Source organism: Vipera berus, assembly GCF_964194415.1.
Source record: "Vipera berus genome assembly, chromosome: 7".
In the NCBI taxonomy this organism is placed as follows: domain Eukaryota; kingdom Metazoa; phylum Chordata; class Lepidosauria; order Squamata; family Viperidae; genus Vipera; species Vipera berus.
The window spans coordinates 17,047,842-17,064,375 of record NC_138209.1 but is presented as its reverse complement, the minus strand read 5'-3'; the positions used below and the strand labels follow the sequence as shown (position 1 = coordinate 17,064,375).

Below are 16,534 nucleotides of genomic sequence, written 5' to 3'. Positions count from 1 at the left end.
ACGTGACTGTTTAATTTATTTTAATCTGCTGCACTGATTTATCAAGCCTATTAATGAACTGCACTAAGTTTTTTCCCCCGTTTTTCAACAAATCAGCTTTAATTATTTTATGGGTGTTTTTGTGCTTCGTGTTGCTAGATCCATTTATCATTCTTTCTGCATTTGATGGTAACTACTAGATGACACAGACCTCCATGGACTTCTCCCTTTGCCTAATTCAAGCATTGCCTGTTGCACAGGACAATATAGAAAAGGAGGACTTACCTAAAAAGCAAAGTAATTCCACAAATCACTCAAACACTGTTTATTAAAAAAGTTAAAATTGTATTGCAGTAACCTACACAGCATGGCTTATGAGTGACAGAGCTAGCTTCTCATAAAATATTGTTCAGAAACCATCACAATAAGAAAAAGAATAATCACAAAGAAGCAACTCATATTTTCACTTCATGAGTTCACGAACCCCATCATTTGTATGAAATGAATCCATAAACCCCACAAAAATCTGTAATTGTCTTCTGCATCCTGGTGTCTAGAAGATATATTAAGGCTGAGTTTTCAGCCAGTATCTGGAAGGTTAGTGAAAATTATCCTACGTGTGGCTATGTTATGCACAACTTTGTTTATATCAGAAATAGATCAAGAATACTGTATCAGGGGAAATAGAAAGATTACACCAATTTTATTCTGTAAATAACTGGTGAGAACTGAACTAGACTTGGTTGATCAAATCTTCAGTTTACTGAGGACTGATTTATATGAAGCAGAGATAAAGTTGTTATGTATGCAGCCACCTGCATAGCAACAGCCACCAGGGGGCGTTGGCCTGAACGGTTTTGGCGGGAAACCCAGTTTCGGCGGGAAACCTAGGGCCAACCCCATTGGCTGTCCGCTTACCTGGCCAGGTATTTAAGGAGGCCAGGTAACCCTCATTCCCCAGTACGCTACCCCCCAATAAAGAGCTGAACACGCACTCCGGCTGGCGTCTCTTCCTTGCGTCGGACCCACTACATTGCAGTGACGACAAAGGTGGGATTTGCTGCCGACAAGGAGCTGAAGTCACTTGGGGAGCGCACCGCACGCTGAAGGAAGGAGGACTCTTCCCTTCCTCCCAACACGACCGCCAGCCAACCGGTCCACGCCGGTCACCGCAATCCATGACGCAAGACCCGAACAACACCGCAATGGCAAGGGCCGGACACCCCCGCGAATTCGACACCCACCACCCCGAGACATGGGCCCGGTACCTGGCTCACACCAAACTGTACATGCGGTTCAACCCGATCTCGGAGGACGGCGCAAAGGCGGCAGCCCTGCTCTGCATCGGGGGACCTGCACTCCTAGAGATCACCGCGAACCTGTTCGCCCCAGAAGCCATCAATACCGTCACGTACCAGGACCTCGTTGCCAAGCTCAACGCCCACTTCAGGCCTCGGCGCTCCAAGGTGGCCGCGAGGTCGCAGTTCAAAAAAAGGGACCAGCACCCCGATGAGTCCGGTGCCGAATTCCTCACCGCCCTACGAGAAGCCGCCATCGCCTGCAAGTTTTCGAACTTGAGGAGCGGCTACGGGACCGGCTGGTTTGCGGCCTACGAGACAGGCGGCTGCAAGAGAGCCTGTTCGAAAGAGAGGGGGTTTCGCTCCAAGAAGCTGAAGACGCCATCCTGGCCCACGAGGCGGCCTGCGGGGCCGTCCAAGCAGTCCAGGAGACCCGGACCGGCAGCCAGGCGGCCAGCATCCACCGGCAGGTCGCCACAGCCGAGGACGAGCAGAGCATCGACCTCCTCCAGTGGAAGTCGACCCCCAACCAGCGAGGCAGACGCCCAGACAAGCCCAGGCCTCCTAGCAATGCCACCAACCCTCAGAAGTGCGCAGGGTGTGGTGGAAACCACGTGCGCAGCCTCTGTAAGTTCCGGGCGGCCACGTGTCGGGCCTGCAAGAAAACAGGCCACATAGCCGCAGTCTGTCGTAGCCGCCGCCCCCGAGAGGAGATCCACGAGCTGCAACCGGAGGAATCGCCGTTCGAAGGTACTGGGGCCCCAACCAAAACACGAATTGGCTATGTTGAGAGCCGGCTGGCCATTAACCACACGAGTAGCCGCCGGCTGCTCAAACCCAAAATTAGATTAACAATCCGTTTGCAAGGCGTTCTTTGCAGCATGGAGCTTGACTCCGGATCATCGGTCTCAATCATTTCGGACGAGACCCTTAACTATATTAATAGCCGGAGCAAGCAGCGGATTAAATTACGGCCAACAAAATTAACCCTGACCAATTTTCAGAATTCACCGGTCAAGGTAAAGGGGGAGGCTACCGTTTCGGTGGGGTTTAAGGGTCGTGAAGAGCACCTGGAGGTTGTAGTGGTAGAGGGCCGGAGAGCCAGCCTGGTCGGTCTAGACTGGTTTGAGGCCCTGGGAATCACAGTCTCCGGGATCCATCGGATCCAGGGAGACTCCATCGAGGCCGTCTGCAAGGAGTTCGCAGACGTCTTCGACGGAACTCTGGGCAGATACACAGGGCCCCCCATCTCGTTCAAGCTTAACTCGAACGTTCCCCCTGTTAGGGTCCGGCCGCGGCGAGTCCCCTTTGCGCTCAAACACAAAATCGAGTGTGAACTGGATAAGCTGGTGGCCCAGGGAATCTTAGAGCCCGTAGATGGGGGGAGTGGGAAACCCCAATCGTCACCCCCCTCAAATCCAATGGGGAAATAAGGATCTGCGCCGACTACAAGTGCTTGTTGAACCGCGCCCTAAACCTGCACGCTTACCCGGTCCCCACGGTCAGCCACGTTATCGCTTCCCTCCAAGGCGGCGCCATCTTTGCAAGGCTCGATCTTGCGCAGGCGTACCAGCAACTCACAGTCACTAGGGCAACAGCTGACATTCAGACTATAGTAACACACAGGGGAGCATTCCGGGTGAACAGGCTGCAGTTTGGGGTCAGCGTTGCTCCTGGCATTTTCCAGGAAGTTATGGAGAAGACACTCAGGGGCATCCCAGGAGTCTGCCCCTATATTGATGACATCCTGATTGCAGGAGCATCAGCAGAAGAGCTGGCAGGTAGGCTCAGGGAGGTGCTGTCCAGGCTGCGCACAGCTGGCCTCAAACTTAAGAGGGAGAAATGCAGCATAGGTGTTTCCTCCACAGAATTCTTGGGATTCAGGGTAGATGCCAGGGGAATCCACCCCACAGAGTCCAAGGTGAGGGCCATCAAACTAGCACCCACACCCAAGAACAAGGCAGAGCTACAGACATTCCTGGGTCTGCTCAATTTCTATCATACATTCCTCCCACACAAGGCAGCCATTGCAGAGCCACTTCACAGGTTACTGGATAAAAAGGCAGCATGGGCCTGGACTTCCGTCCACGAGCAAAGCTTTAGAGCATTAAAGGCACTACTGTCTGACAAGTCCACACTAACACACTTCATAGAAACAAAGCCCATATGCATTGCGTGTGATGCATCCCCTTATGGCATGGGCGCTGTTCTCAGTCACCTAGAGCCTAATGGGGCTCAAATCCCCATTGCCTACTATTCTAGGACGCTGTCTGGAGCAGAAAGGAACTACGCCCAAATTGACAGGGAAGCCCTGGCAATCGTGGCTGGAATTAAAAAGTTCCACGATTATCTGTACAGCAGGGAGTTCACTGTTTACACGGACCACAAACCACTCCTGGGCCTGTTCACAACGGACAGGCAGACGCCCCAAATTCTGTCCCCCAGAATGCTCCGGTGGTCCATCTTCCTTGCAGCTTACAATTGCAAGCTGGTGCACAAGCCAGGAAAGGAGATGGGCCACGCAGACGGCTTAAGTAGGCTTCCCCTCGACACAACTGAACCAGACCCGGCACCAGCAACGCAGATCCTAGCTTTGCAGGAATTACCAGAATGCCCAGTTCATCCCAAGGACATTGCCAGCAACACAGCCACCAACAACATCATGAGCAGGGTATACTCATGGGTTTGCACAGGGTGGCAGGACAAGCCCCCGGGGCCTGAGTTCCAGGCCTACTTCACCAGGCATCACGAGCTCTCCACACACAGGGGTTGCCTCCTCTGGGGTAGCAGGGTCATCATTCCCACCGCAGTCCGGGGCAAGGTATTGGAATCCTTACACGAGGGACACCCGGGGGTGGTTCGGATGAAGGCACTGGCCAGAAGCTACCTCTGGTGACCGGAGTTGGACAAGGACATTGAGGACCGGGTCAAGGCCTGTTACACGTGCCAGAGATCCAGGCCAGAAATGCCACACGCACCAGTACACAGGTGGGAGGCCACACACACACACCCTGGTCCCACATCCACATTGACTATGCAGGGCCATTTCAGGGCCAACTGTTCTTAGTAGTAGTGGACAGCCACTCCAAGTGGCTGGAGGTAGTCCCTGTCCCCAACATGACCTCGGCTAGGACCATCCAGGTGCTCAGAGCTCTCTTTGCCACACACGGCCTCCCCAACGTAATAGTGTCTGATAACGGGCCTGTTTACCGCTACTGATTTCCAGGCGTTCTTGAAGGCGAACTGGATTAGACACGCCACCTCTGCGCCCTTTCATCCACTGACTAACGGGCAAGCTGAACAGATGGTAAGGATGACCAAGGACGCACTCCGGCGCATCATCAGCGGGGATTGGCATCACAGACTGGCCAAATTTCTACTTGCCCAACACACTACACCATGCGTTGCTACCGGGAAGAGCCCAGCAGAACTGCGATGAGGACGGCGTCTCATCACCAAGCTGGACCATTTACACCCAGATCGAGTAGCAGCAGAGACGGATAGGCCACCACCACCACCACCATCATCATCATCACCAGCGCACAGAGTTCTCAACGTGGGGGACCTGGTCTGGGCAAGGAACTATGGGGTAGGGCATCCATGGATTCCAGGGACAGTGGTTGAGAAAACTGGGCCCCTCTCTTACATCGTGGGGGTGGAGGGGGACAGACACATAAGGCGACACATTGACCAGCTCAGAGGAAGGGTCCCTGAGTGCACCACACATGCCCAACAGGATAGCCACACCCCAGGAGAGGTCAGCCCAACTGGGAACAACACAGAACAGGAACCAGAGGAGGAGGGCCTCCTGAACCCAGCTCTGTTCAACCCAGCACAGAGGCCTCACGAACCAGCTGTCCAAGCCCAGGGCCAAGCCACGCCCAGACGGTCCACCCGGCCCCACAGGACACCTGCCTACCTGGCGGACTATATGTGCAAGTGATCACCCCACAGTTGCCTTGCCTTGACACACAGTGTATATAGTTATGTAGCTAGTTGCACAATTGTTCTATAGTTGTTATGTGGTTCTTCTCTAAGGGGGGGAGGGGTGTTATGTATGCAGGCACCTGCATAGCAACAGCCACCAGGGGGCGTTGGCCTGAATGGTTTTGGCGGGAAACCCAGTTTCGGCGGGAAACCTAGGGCCAACCCCATTGGCTGTCCGCTTACCTGGCCAGGTATTTAAGGAGGCCAGGTAACCCCTCATTCCCCAGTACGCTACGCCCCCCAATAAAGAGCTGAACACGTACTCCGGCTGGCATCTCTTCCTTGCGTCGGACCCACTACATTGCAAAAGTGATGGAGAGAACAATTTTAGCTGTTTTGTTAAACAGGGACAAAAATAAGGTTGATGCTGAACGATAGTTTTTCTACACCGGGGTGGAAACTTTCCTACTTTTTCAAGCTTAGTTAGCAGTGAGCTACCATATTGGCCGGTCGGCTGTGGCTGGCTAAAGAAATCCTGAATTCTTCTACCCTCTCTGAAGTGCCTTTGGCATATAGCCAATGACCATGGAGATGAGCACTAAATCCTAGAGTCGTACATGACTGGAGAGGGAAACCTTAACCGTTTGCCATATTTGAACAGGCTTTTATATTCTTCTGCCTGATGCATGCTGCAAATCACATAGGTGTAACAGCAGCGGTTGCCAGTGCCATACCATTTTGGAGAAGACTGTTATATAATGATTCTTTATAAAGATACAAAACAATAATATGAGTAAATGATCAGAATAGGACAGTCAGGACTAATGTTTGTTATCTGGCATCTGTTGTATTTCAAAGAGCAACCCTCTTAGCACAGTATAATATAAGAGGAAGTGGATCACATGGAATTAGAAAAGTTATTAAAGAAATTGAAGTTGAAACATCCAGTACTGCATATTAATCACTGGCATTTTGATATATGTACAAATGTATTGGCACAGATCATGATGGGAAAATGTCATTCTAGTGCCCAAGATATAAACTCTTTATAATTTGAAAATACAGCATTTTTGTATATATTAATTAGTACTTAGAAATAATAATAATAATAATAATAATAATAATAATAATAATAATAATAATAATAATAATAATATTTATATACCGCCCCTCTCCCGAAGGACTCAGGGCGGTGAACAGGGCAGATATATAAAAAATACAAAAATACAAAAGTTAAAAAAAATTAAACATATGCCCAAGTAAAAACAGTAAATACATATATTAAAAATGACAATAAAAACCCAACCCATCCCCCATCAGGCCAGGCCGGCTTGTTCAAATAAGAGTGTCTTCAGATCGCGACGGAAGGAGCGAAGGTCGGGCGCCATCCGGAGCTCAACCGGCAACCGATTCCATAGCTCCGGGGCGCCCACAGAGAAGGACCTCCCCCTGGGGGCCACCAATCGACATTCTCTGTTACAGTTACAGTTCTGTCATAATTTTATCAACAGAAAAAAAGAAAGGTGGATTTTATTTTACTTTTTATTTTACTTTTACTTCTCTTCTGATTAAAAATTTAAAAAAGTAAATAAAATTTGAAAGCATTGCTTGGCTACAGATTCCACTTACATAGCTAAGCTAGAACTCTTAAAAAAACCAAATTATTTAGGTAGCTTTCAAAGATAAAATATTTTTAAAGACAAATTCACAATGCCAGAAAAAATGCATAGTAGTTCCAATGCATTTGCAAGTAAATGCTATATGAAGCATTGCATAGTCCTAATATTATGTTTTCTAACTGTTTCTAAAAACTGAAAACCACTATCCTACAATGATTAGAGTTAGATTAGGATTGAAGAGATCTAAATTCAGTTCTGTCTTCAGCCATGGAACTTCACTGGGTGACTCTAAGCCAGTCAGTCTCTGTCGGATTGTTGTAGGACAATTTGAAGGAGAAAATCATATATATGCTACCTTGAACCTCTGGAGAAGCTAATAAATAGTTTCATATTATTTTATCTCTTCTAAGAGCAAATAGTTTAAATGTCTATGCAGTTGAAAAAGCACCTTTGAGACAAATACTTTAAATGCTGTTGATGAAATATAACATGGCCTTAGTAAAGGTTTTGCAAGCTCTCATGAGATCCCTCTGAACAAGATAAACAAATAAGACTATTTTGGTCTGCTGAATTTGCAATTGGCTATAACAAATGCATCCAAAGAATACTTGTAAATGTTTATGCTTTGAGTGGAATCTCCAGGGATCTTGTCCCAAAGCTATTCCACTTTATTAGATATTTATAAGTAAACTACAGGATGGAACTGAACTGAAAGGATAATGGAATGAAAATGATAAACATGAACTAGGAGCATTGGCTAACTTATAAGAGGCAAAATAAAAAATTTAAATGATCTCCACACGTTGGGCACTGCCTCAGATTAATAGGATGATATTGGCAAGTTCTTGCATATGGGCAAGGAGACTTAAATGCATAGATATAGGACTAGTGATGTGACAGTGCAGGTGAAAATGATCTAATTAGCGATCAGCTGAAGAATCAGTATAATGCAGGGGTCTTCAAACTTGGCCCTTTTATGACTTGTGGACTTCAACTCCCAGAATTCCTCAGCCAGGCACGCTGGCTGAGGAATTCTGGGAGTTGAAATCCACAAGTCATAAAAGGGCCATGTTTGAAGACCCCTAGTATAATGCAACAGTTTGGACCGTGTTAACAGAAGCACTGCGTTCAGATCATGGAAGGTAATCATACATTATATTCTGCATGAATTAGATGGCACTTGGAATGTTGTAAATATTCTGAGACCCATCATTGAAAAGAAAAAGTGTGAACATCTTAAAAGAGAATATATATATACACACACATATATATATGTTTAGCTTGCAAAAGAGACTAAATGGTGAGATGATAATGGTCTACAAAATATCTAAAAGAATGTAAAGAGGACAGCAAGCTTATTCTCCTCTGAAAATAAGGCAAAGCAAAGGCCTTTTTTTTAAAGGAATTCAACTAAATATTGGAAGAAATTTCCTGATTAAGAGTTCTTAAGCAGTGGAACAATATGTCTGGCATGGGGTGGACTTTCCTTTAAGGCTTTCAAACGAGGGCTGGATAGCTGCGACACTTGAAATTGAGATTTAGTGAATTTCTGTATGGAAAAGAAGGCAGGACTAGGTTATGTATCAAATCCTTTCAATACTTTAATACAATCTTTCCAAGTCTACAACATGCAATGGAATCTTTTATAGAAAAAAATAGCACTGCAACTCTAATTCCCAGTTCAGATAATGACCAAAAATAATACATCACACTCTGTGCAATATAACCATCCTGGAAAGAAAGGGCAATAGACTGGAACCAACTTACATACCATTCATTGCAGTGACTGAAGAAATGCCGAGAGATGCATCAGTACACCTTCCAGTGTTGTTTTAAATATGAGGTGCACACCTAAAAACTGCAAATAGAACAAGCTGGATACATTTCTATTTCTGATGCTTAACTGTTCCTATGTTAACCTTAATCTATAACTGTATTATCCTGGAATATGAAGAGGCTAGATTCTGATGGCATATATGATAATTTACATCATTTTCCCAGCCAAACAGAAAATTGAAAATTTGCGTCGTTGACTGATCCCTCATAAATTCCTTATTGCGCTTTTACATTCTTAAAAAATATATATCAAGTATCCCCATTAAAAGTTAATCAATAGTTATTTTCTAAACTTTCCACTCAGCTGATAATTGCTACTCTCTCTTGGTTCAGTTAATGGAATTCCAGTTTACACTTCTCAAGAGTATACTCTGGGGTTGTATAAATACTTGCATCCCTCTATCAACAGTATTAATTATATCAAGGGCACAAAAAGATGTAATTGCTCCAAGTTCTAACCGATGAACAGATATGTAGGCAGACAGGAAAGTCCCTGAAAACTATATAAACTTTTGTTGATTTGTAATTGTATTATATGCCCACTGTCACTTGAGTAGGTAGGTAGGTATAATTAATAAATAAATAAATAAATAAATAAATAAATAAATAAATAAATACACACAAACACACACACACACACACACACACTTAATATATATATATTAAAGCTCACATTAGAACGTAGAATAACAGAGTTGGAAGGGACCTTGCAGGTCTTCTAGTCCAACCCCCTGCTTGATCAAGAGACCCTGTACCATTTCAGACAAAGGACTGTCTGAAACCTCCAGTTAAAAGCCTCCAATGATGAAGCACCCACAACTTCTAAAGGTAAGCCGTTCCACTGGTTGATTGTTCTCACTGTTAGGAAATTTTTTACCTTAGCTGTAGATTGCTTTTCTCCCTGCAGCCGGGGAAACCAATTAACGCAAAATGCGATAATGTACTCCACAAACATCCCACTTTATTCCTTAGCCTGATGTTACTCTCAGAAGAGAATGTAGAGTTTCTCTTCCAAACTGTGTGTTGGGAACCTTGTTATGAGAGACCAGCTCAATTTATTGTCATGGATTCAGTTTGGTTTTAATGGGATTATTGTTTTATTGGTATCTGTATTTTGCTTTTGTGTGTGCATGGTTGTTTTAATTATGTGAATCATGAATGTGAGATGGGCGCCTATACCAATTGAATAAATGAACATGCCACAAATTCCTAATCCTACCAAGTCATTTCACTAGCACTGCAAAAAAAACCCTGTAAGCTCTTTTTGAAGATGGTAACAAATCTGAAAGTCAGTGAAGTGGCAATCTATTTTTTTCTAATAAAACCCTGAAGCTAAGTAATTTGTTCCTTAAGAAATTCCCCCCTTTTCCCATTCTGTCTCACAATATAAGAGAGGAATCGTAATGCCTTAGTAAGTATGTTCTTCAGCAAGGAATATATCCCTATTTGTTAAAACCCAAAAGATGCCTATATCTGCTTAACTAGGTGTAAGACACATTAAACTTCTATGTGAACACAAATAGGATAACACTGTTATCAGACACAACCGTTCAAAGTCTACAGAACTTTCACCATAGAAAACTGCTCCTTCTCAACACATTTTTAATGGAAAAAAGCTAAGAAAGGCCATAGGAAACATAGGAGTTTTACAAGAAGAAGACCATTTCATCCAGAAATTTAAGAGGAAAAAAAAGGCAGCATACAGTAGTTACGAACTGCTTCTTTTTGCAGTGCTAGGAGCTGTCCATCTGAAACTACTCAAAGGCTAAGAGTGAGGCAGTAAAAACTACAGCAAAGACTCAAAAAAAAATTCTTTCTGATTTATCATTGCCTTCTTCTGGATAAGAAAAGTTGATTTCAAACCCCACTCTAGGTTAGTGATTGGCAGTGCTTCCAAGCAGTGCTTGGAATTTTGCACTGAAATCTACTATGATTAATCAAACTTTTCCAATTAGCAACTCTCATTCATAGATATTCGGGGAATTTGCAAGACATTTCTGTGCAAATTGTGGCCCAGAGACGCTGCTTGCGGACCCACCATTCCCTCTGCCACAAGCAGAACTTGATGGCCCGAATGACACACACATCCCTCCCCAAAGTGTATCTTCTTTTTAGGGCAGCCTTTCTCTGTCTTGATATTTTTCAGATATTGCTTGATGGATGAGTGGAGTTTTTGGAGTTGCGGTCCCAGCGTGCTTGGGAGGGCTCTGAAGAAAGAAAGGCTGCGCTAAGAGCAGCCGGAATGAGACAAAGAGAGGAAGACAGTGAGAGAGAGATGGAGGAAGAGAGGAAAGGAGAGAGAGAAGAGAGAGAGGGAGGGAGAGAAAGAAGAGAAAGAGAGATGGAGGGAGGAAGGGAGGAAGAGATGAAGAGAGGGAAGGAGAGAAAGAAAGAGAGGGGAGGGAGAGAGGGAGGAAGAGAGGGAAGGAGAGAAAGAAAGAGGATGGAGAGAGGGGGAGGGAGGGAGGGAGGAAGAGAAGGAAGGAGAGAAAGAAAGAGGGGATGGAGAGAGGGGGAGGGAGAGAGGGAGGAAGAGAGGGAAGGAGAGAAAGAGGGGATGGAGAGAGGGGAAGGGAGAGAGGAAGAGAGGAGAGGAGAGAGAGAAGAAAGAGAGGGAGGGAGAGAAAGGAGAGAAAGAGAGATGGAGCGAGGGAGAGAGAGAGAGGAAGAGAGGGAAGGAGAGAAAGAAAGAGAGGGGATGGAGAGAGGGACGGAGAGAGGGAAGGAGAGAAAGAGAAAGAGAGGGGAGGGAGAGGGAGGGAGAGAGGGAGGAAGAGAGGGAAGGAGAGAAAGAGAGAAGATGGAGAGAAGGGGAGGGAGGGAGGGAGGGAGGAAGAGAGGGAAGGAGAGAAAGAGAGGGAGGGAGCGAAAGAGACAATTCGTTTTCTCCCCTGGCTTGAGCTGGTGCTGCCCCTCATACTTACCTGCCGGTACCCTTCTTCCATAATGCTCATCCGATCCCTCTGCCGCCGTTGCGCCACGCCGGCTAACGGAGACGCCAAGAGGAACCCGCTCCCAACTTCCCAGGCTCCACCGACGAACTCCTCCCGACTTCGGTCCGGCGGTCCCGCGCGCGCCCTCCTAGCGGACCAAGGGCCCCAGCTGCGCCGGCTGCGGGCGGCAGTTCCAGCTCGGCCGGGAGAGGGAGGCAGTTGCGGAGACTCGACGCCCGGGCGAGTCTATTTAAGCGGCCCCGTCCCGGGAATCCAGCAGATGCCCCGCCACGCGCTGCAGGCGGCGGGAGGCTTTTCCCGCCTCCCGCTCCCCCGGGGTCCGGGACGTCTGGAGGGAAGCGAATGAGGGCAGCGCTGCGGAGAAAGGGGAAGGCGGCGGGGGGCGGCGGCGGCGGGGGCGCGGGGAGGAGCCCGGAGGAAAGTCCGCGTCGAGAAACCGGCGCGCAGCCCGTCCCAGGCGAATCTTGGCGGACATTTCACGGGCTGGGAGCGCAAGGTGCGGTGCGTGGAAGTGAGAGAGCGGGTGGGTCTGTACCACTTAACGCAAGGGGGGGGGAGAGGGAGAGACGCTCGATTACAGCTTGGATTGCAGATACTTTTAATGAGCAGCTGCTAAGAAAGCGGGGGGGGGGGTTTGAGTTGGGGTGGGGAAGAAGCGCCCGTGACATGACGCCTGCAAGAGGAACGGAGGAGTTGGGTGGGAGGGAATGGAAAGATGGCGGGAACTATTCTCAGCTTTCCTCAGATCAAGCAATTTTTGAGTAGAGGGCGAAAGACAAGATTCCAATCCTACACAAAGCCTGTTTTAAAACGGAATGCGGGTAGTCCTCGACTTACGACCACAACGGAGCCCAAAATTTGAGTTCAGTGAGAAATTTGTTAAGTGAGTTTTGCCCCGTCTTATGACTTACTCGCCATAGTTGTTAAGTGAAACCCTGCAGTTGTTCAACTATTAACATAATTGTGAAGTGAATCTGGTTTCCCCAGGGACTTGGCTTGTCAGAAGGTTGCAAAAAAGGTGGGATACTGCAACTGTCATAAATGTGAGTCAGTGACCAAGCATCCGAATTTTCTTCACGTGACCGTGGGGATGCTGCAACAGTCATAAGTTTGAAAAATGGTAATAATTCACTTTTTCAGTGCCGTTGTAACTTCGAGCGGTCACTAAACAAATTGTTGTAAGTGAAGAACTATGTACTATGTAACTTTCCAGTCTTACCTTTCCCAGTGAAACTTTTGGTGTCAAAAATTTGACTCTACTGGTGTGCCACCCCTACCCTGAACAAAAGAGAAACAATTCTTTACATATTTATTTGTTTTAAAAGAATACTGTCCAACTGTGTGTGATCCCCAGGATCTACAGGTAGTCCTCAACTTACAACAGTTCATTTAGTGACTGTTCAAAGTTACACTGAAAAAAGTGTCTTATGGCCATTTTTCACACTTACGACTTTTCTAACAGCCCCCTGATCACGTGATCAAAATTCTGATGCTTGGCAACTGGTTCATACTTATGACCGTTGCTCTGTCCGAAGGTCATGCGATCATATTTTGATAAGCAAAGTCAATGGGGAAGCCGGATTCACTTAACAACTGTGGTACCAATTTATCAACTGCAGTGATTCACTTAACAATTCTGGCAAGAAATATCGTAAAATGGGGCAAAACTCACTTAACAAATGTCTCAATAACAGAAATTTTAGGCTCAATTGTGATCATAAGTCGAGAACTACCTGTACTGCGTGCTGCTTACTTTCAGGCGGTGTTTCTGTCCACAGTTCCCTGTGGCATAGCTGGGGTAGCTCTAGGCCCCACAAAGTCGATAGGGCTCGCAACTTGGGCGTCCTCCTGGATTCACGGCTCAATTTCGAAGACCATATAGGAGCCGTGACCAGGGGGGCTTTTGCTCAGGTTCGCCTGGTGCGCCAGTTGCGTCCCTATCTGGACCGAGACGCCCTACGCACAGTTACTCACGCGCTTGTGACCTCCCGTTTGGACTACTGTAACGCTCTCTACATGGGGCTGCCCTTGAAGACCACTCGGAGGCTTCAATTGGTGCAGAATGCAGCCGCGCGAGTTGTAATGGGGGTTTCCCGATACTCCCATGTAACACCTCTACTCCGTGAGCTGCATTGGCTTCCGGTTGCCCTCCGGGTGAAATTCAAGGTGCTGGTTATCACCTATAAAGCCCTACATGGCCTGGGTCCGGGATATCTGAGGGAACACCTGCTGCCGGCATCAAACGCCCTTCGCCCAGTGCGCTCCCACAGGGAGGGTCTGCTCAGGGGCCCGCCGGTAAGAGATTGCCGGCGGGTGACACCCAGGGATAGGGCCTTCTCGGTGGGAGCGCCTGCCCTCTGGAACCAGCTGCCGGTAGAGTTGAGGACTGCTCCCGACCTCCGATCATTCCGCCGGGGCCTGAAGACCTGGCTCTTCGAGCTCTCGGGCCCAGACTGAGGAGAAATTTTTAATTGGGGTTCTTTTTAATTGAGTACAGGGTCAATTTAATATTTTTTAATTTGGTTCTTAACTTTTGTATTTTGGATTTTTAATTCCCTGTAAACCGCCCTGAGTCCTCAGGGAATAGGGCGGTATATAAATGTAACTAAATAAATAAATGAAGCCTTCATTCTTGAAGCATTTTTGGACTGTGTTCTTCCATGGCCTCTTCAGCCTCTAAAAGCCACACAAATCGTGCCCTGTTCTTTGTTTTGGATTTTTGTTGGGAGGCCATGGGAGAGCATATGGGCCCAAAATTTCTTTGGTTAAGAGAGACATTTCTTCAGTGAGTTTTGCCCCATTTTACAATGTTTCTTGCCACAGTTGTTAAGTGAATCATTGCGATTGATAAGTTAGTAACCCGGTTGTTAAGTGAATCTGGCTTTCCCCATTGACTTTGCTTGTCAGAAGGTCACAAAAGGTGATCAAATGACCTTGGGACACAGGAATGGTCATAAGTATGAACCAGTTGCCAAGCATCTGAATTTTTATCACGTGATCATGGGGATGCCACAAAGACTGTAACTATGAAAAATGGTCATAAGCCCCTTTTTTCAATGCTGTTGTAACTTTGAATGGTCACTAATTGAACTGTTGTAAGTTGAAGACTACCTATATTGCATTCTCATATGGCCTCTGCAGCCTCTGAAAATTGTTTGAGAACAGGAAAATAGTTGTCAGGTGTAGATGAATGCTGGTGTGTCACCCAAAACATTGCGATGTGTCACCCTTGACATGTGTTATAGGTTCATTTCATACTTCAGCTACAGATGAGATTAATGTAAGGACAACACTTTGAAGATATGGGATATAAAAATGGTCACTACAGTTTATTTGTGCTGAATAGTCCTGTAAATGAATTTTTGAAATAAAGTTTGCTTCATTGAAATGAACTTATATGCTCAGGAAAGTGGTTCAGAACAGGGCAAATAGTAGGACACAGTGGGGAGGAAAAAGTGGGGAGAAGGGGGAGAAGGGAAAAAGAACATGCATCCTCTGTTGCAGGAGAAGGAAGCACTAACACTGAACCTTAACTTTTTGCTTTTCCATAATATTATAAACTAGCCATTTCTATAGCAACAACTGAATCTAATCAGTAAAACCCAAAATCCCCCCCCCCCGTTTTTTTTAGTCATCAAGTTTTTGACACCTTGCTAAGCACTGGTGGTACTCAAATATTGTCATGTCCTAAAAGTGGTACAATCTCTGAAAAGGTTGAAAATCCCTGGTTTAGAAAGACATCTTAAGGGCATTATGTAAGAAATTTAACATGTGGGCTTTTCTGCATGTTGCTGCATGAGCAAAATCACAATGGACATTTCTTAATTTGACAGGAACAGATACAAAGGGGCAAAGGTATAGAGAATGATTGTAATTGTGTTTCACTACATGTAATCCTCACTTAAGTCATTGGCTAAGCAGCTTAAGGTTTTGACATAATGTTTTTGAGGATGGTATCATTAACCAGCAATCCAATCTTAATAATCTGCTTTAGTTATGGCAGGAAAAATTCTGTTTTGTACCATTATAGCATCATGATGCTACAGATGTTCCAGTTGGTAGAAAGCTGTGACTTCTGGAATTACAGGTCCAGCACATCTGGAAGGGACCAAAACAGGATAGCTGTGTTCACACTCAGAATCCATACAGACTTATATCTTATAAAATTAGAAAAATAATAATGGCCTAGCCAGCATTATGTTTTTTATTAGATAAAATGAGCATTAATTTCAAGACATCATGAAATTATAATGAAATACAAAGAAAGTAGCTTATCAGCAAAATTTCATTCATATATCTACAAGTGTCTTGTTTGTTATAGCTCTTAACTTTGAGGAATGTCACTTCCCTTTTTCTAGTGAATTATTACTTTGTTAATTCTGTATTCTCCAGGGATAATTACTTTCATTCTTCTAAAATTATATGTGTTTTATAATTACACTATAATTACAAATTAATTTACAGTTAAAGAGGAGATTAAGTTCACAAATTATACCATTCAAGCTTCCTAACTATGTACAATGGTTGAATAAACAACAGTTGAAGTAAGGTTTTGCACTTAGGCAAGAAAAACCAAATGTACAGGTACAGATTAGGAGAAACCTGGTTCAACAGCAGTAACTGTGAGAGGGATCTTGGAGTCCTGACAATCACTTAAATATGAGCCAGCAATGTGCGGCAGCAGCCAAAATAGCTAATACCAACCATGGTTGTATAAACAGAGGGATAAAATCAAGATCACATGAAGTATTAGTACCGTTTTATAAAGCCTGAGTAAGACCACACTTAGAATACTGTATCCAATTTTGGTCACTATATTATAAAAAAGATGTAGAGACTCTGGAAAGAATGCAGAAAAGAGCAACAAAGATGATTAGGGGACTGGAGGCTAAAACATATGTAGAACATTTGCAGGAATTGG

The 16,534-nt window shown here is 45.6% G+C and overlaps 1 protein-coding gene across 1 annotated transcript in view; it reads right to left on the bottom strand.

Moving 5' to 3' along the window:
* OPN4 (opsin 4) overlaps positions 1 to 11,613 on the bottom strand; it is a gene marked incomplete at both ends in the record, with an annotated part of 35,651 nt that extends 24,038 nt beyond the window's left edge. Inside the window, one exon of the mRNA XM_081333336.1 lies at positions 11,584 to 11,613. Coding sequence (XP_081189462.1) covers positions 11,584 to 11,613 — 30 coding nt within the window. The remainder of the gene's footprint in view (positions 1 to 11,583) is intronic.
* Between the last annotated feature and the right edge of the window lie 4,921 nt (positions 11,614 to 16,534).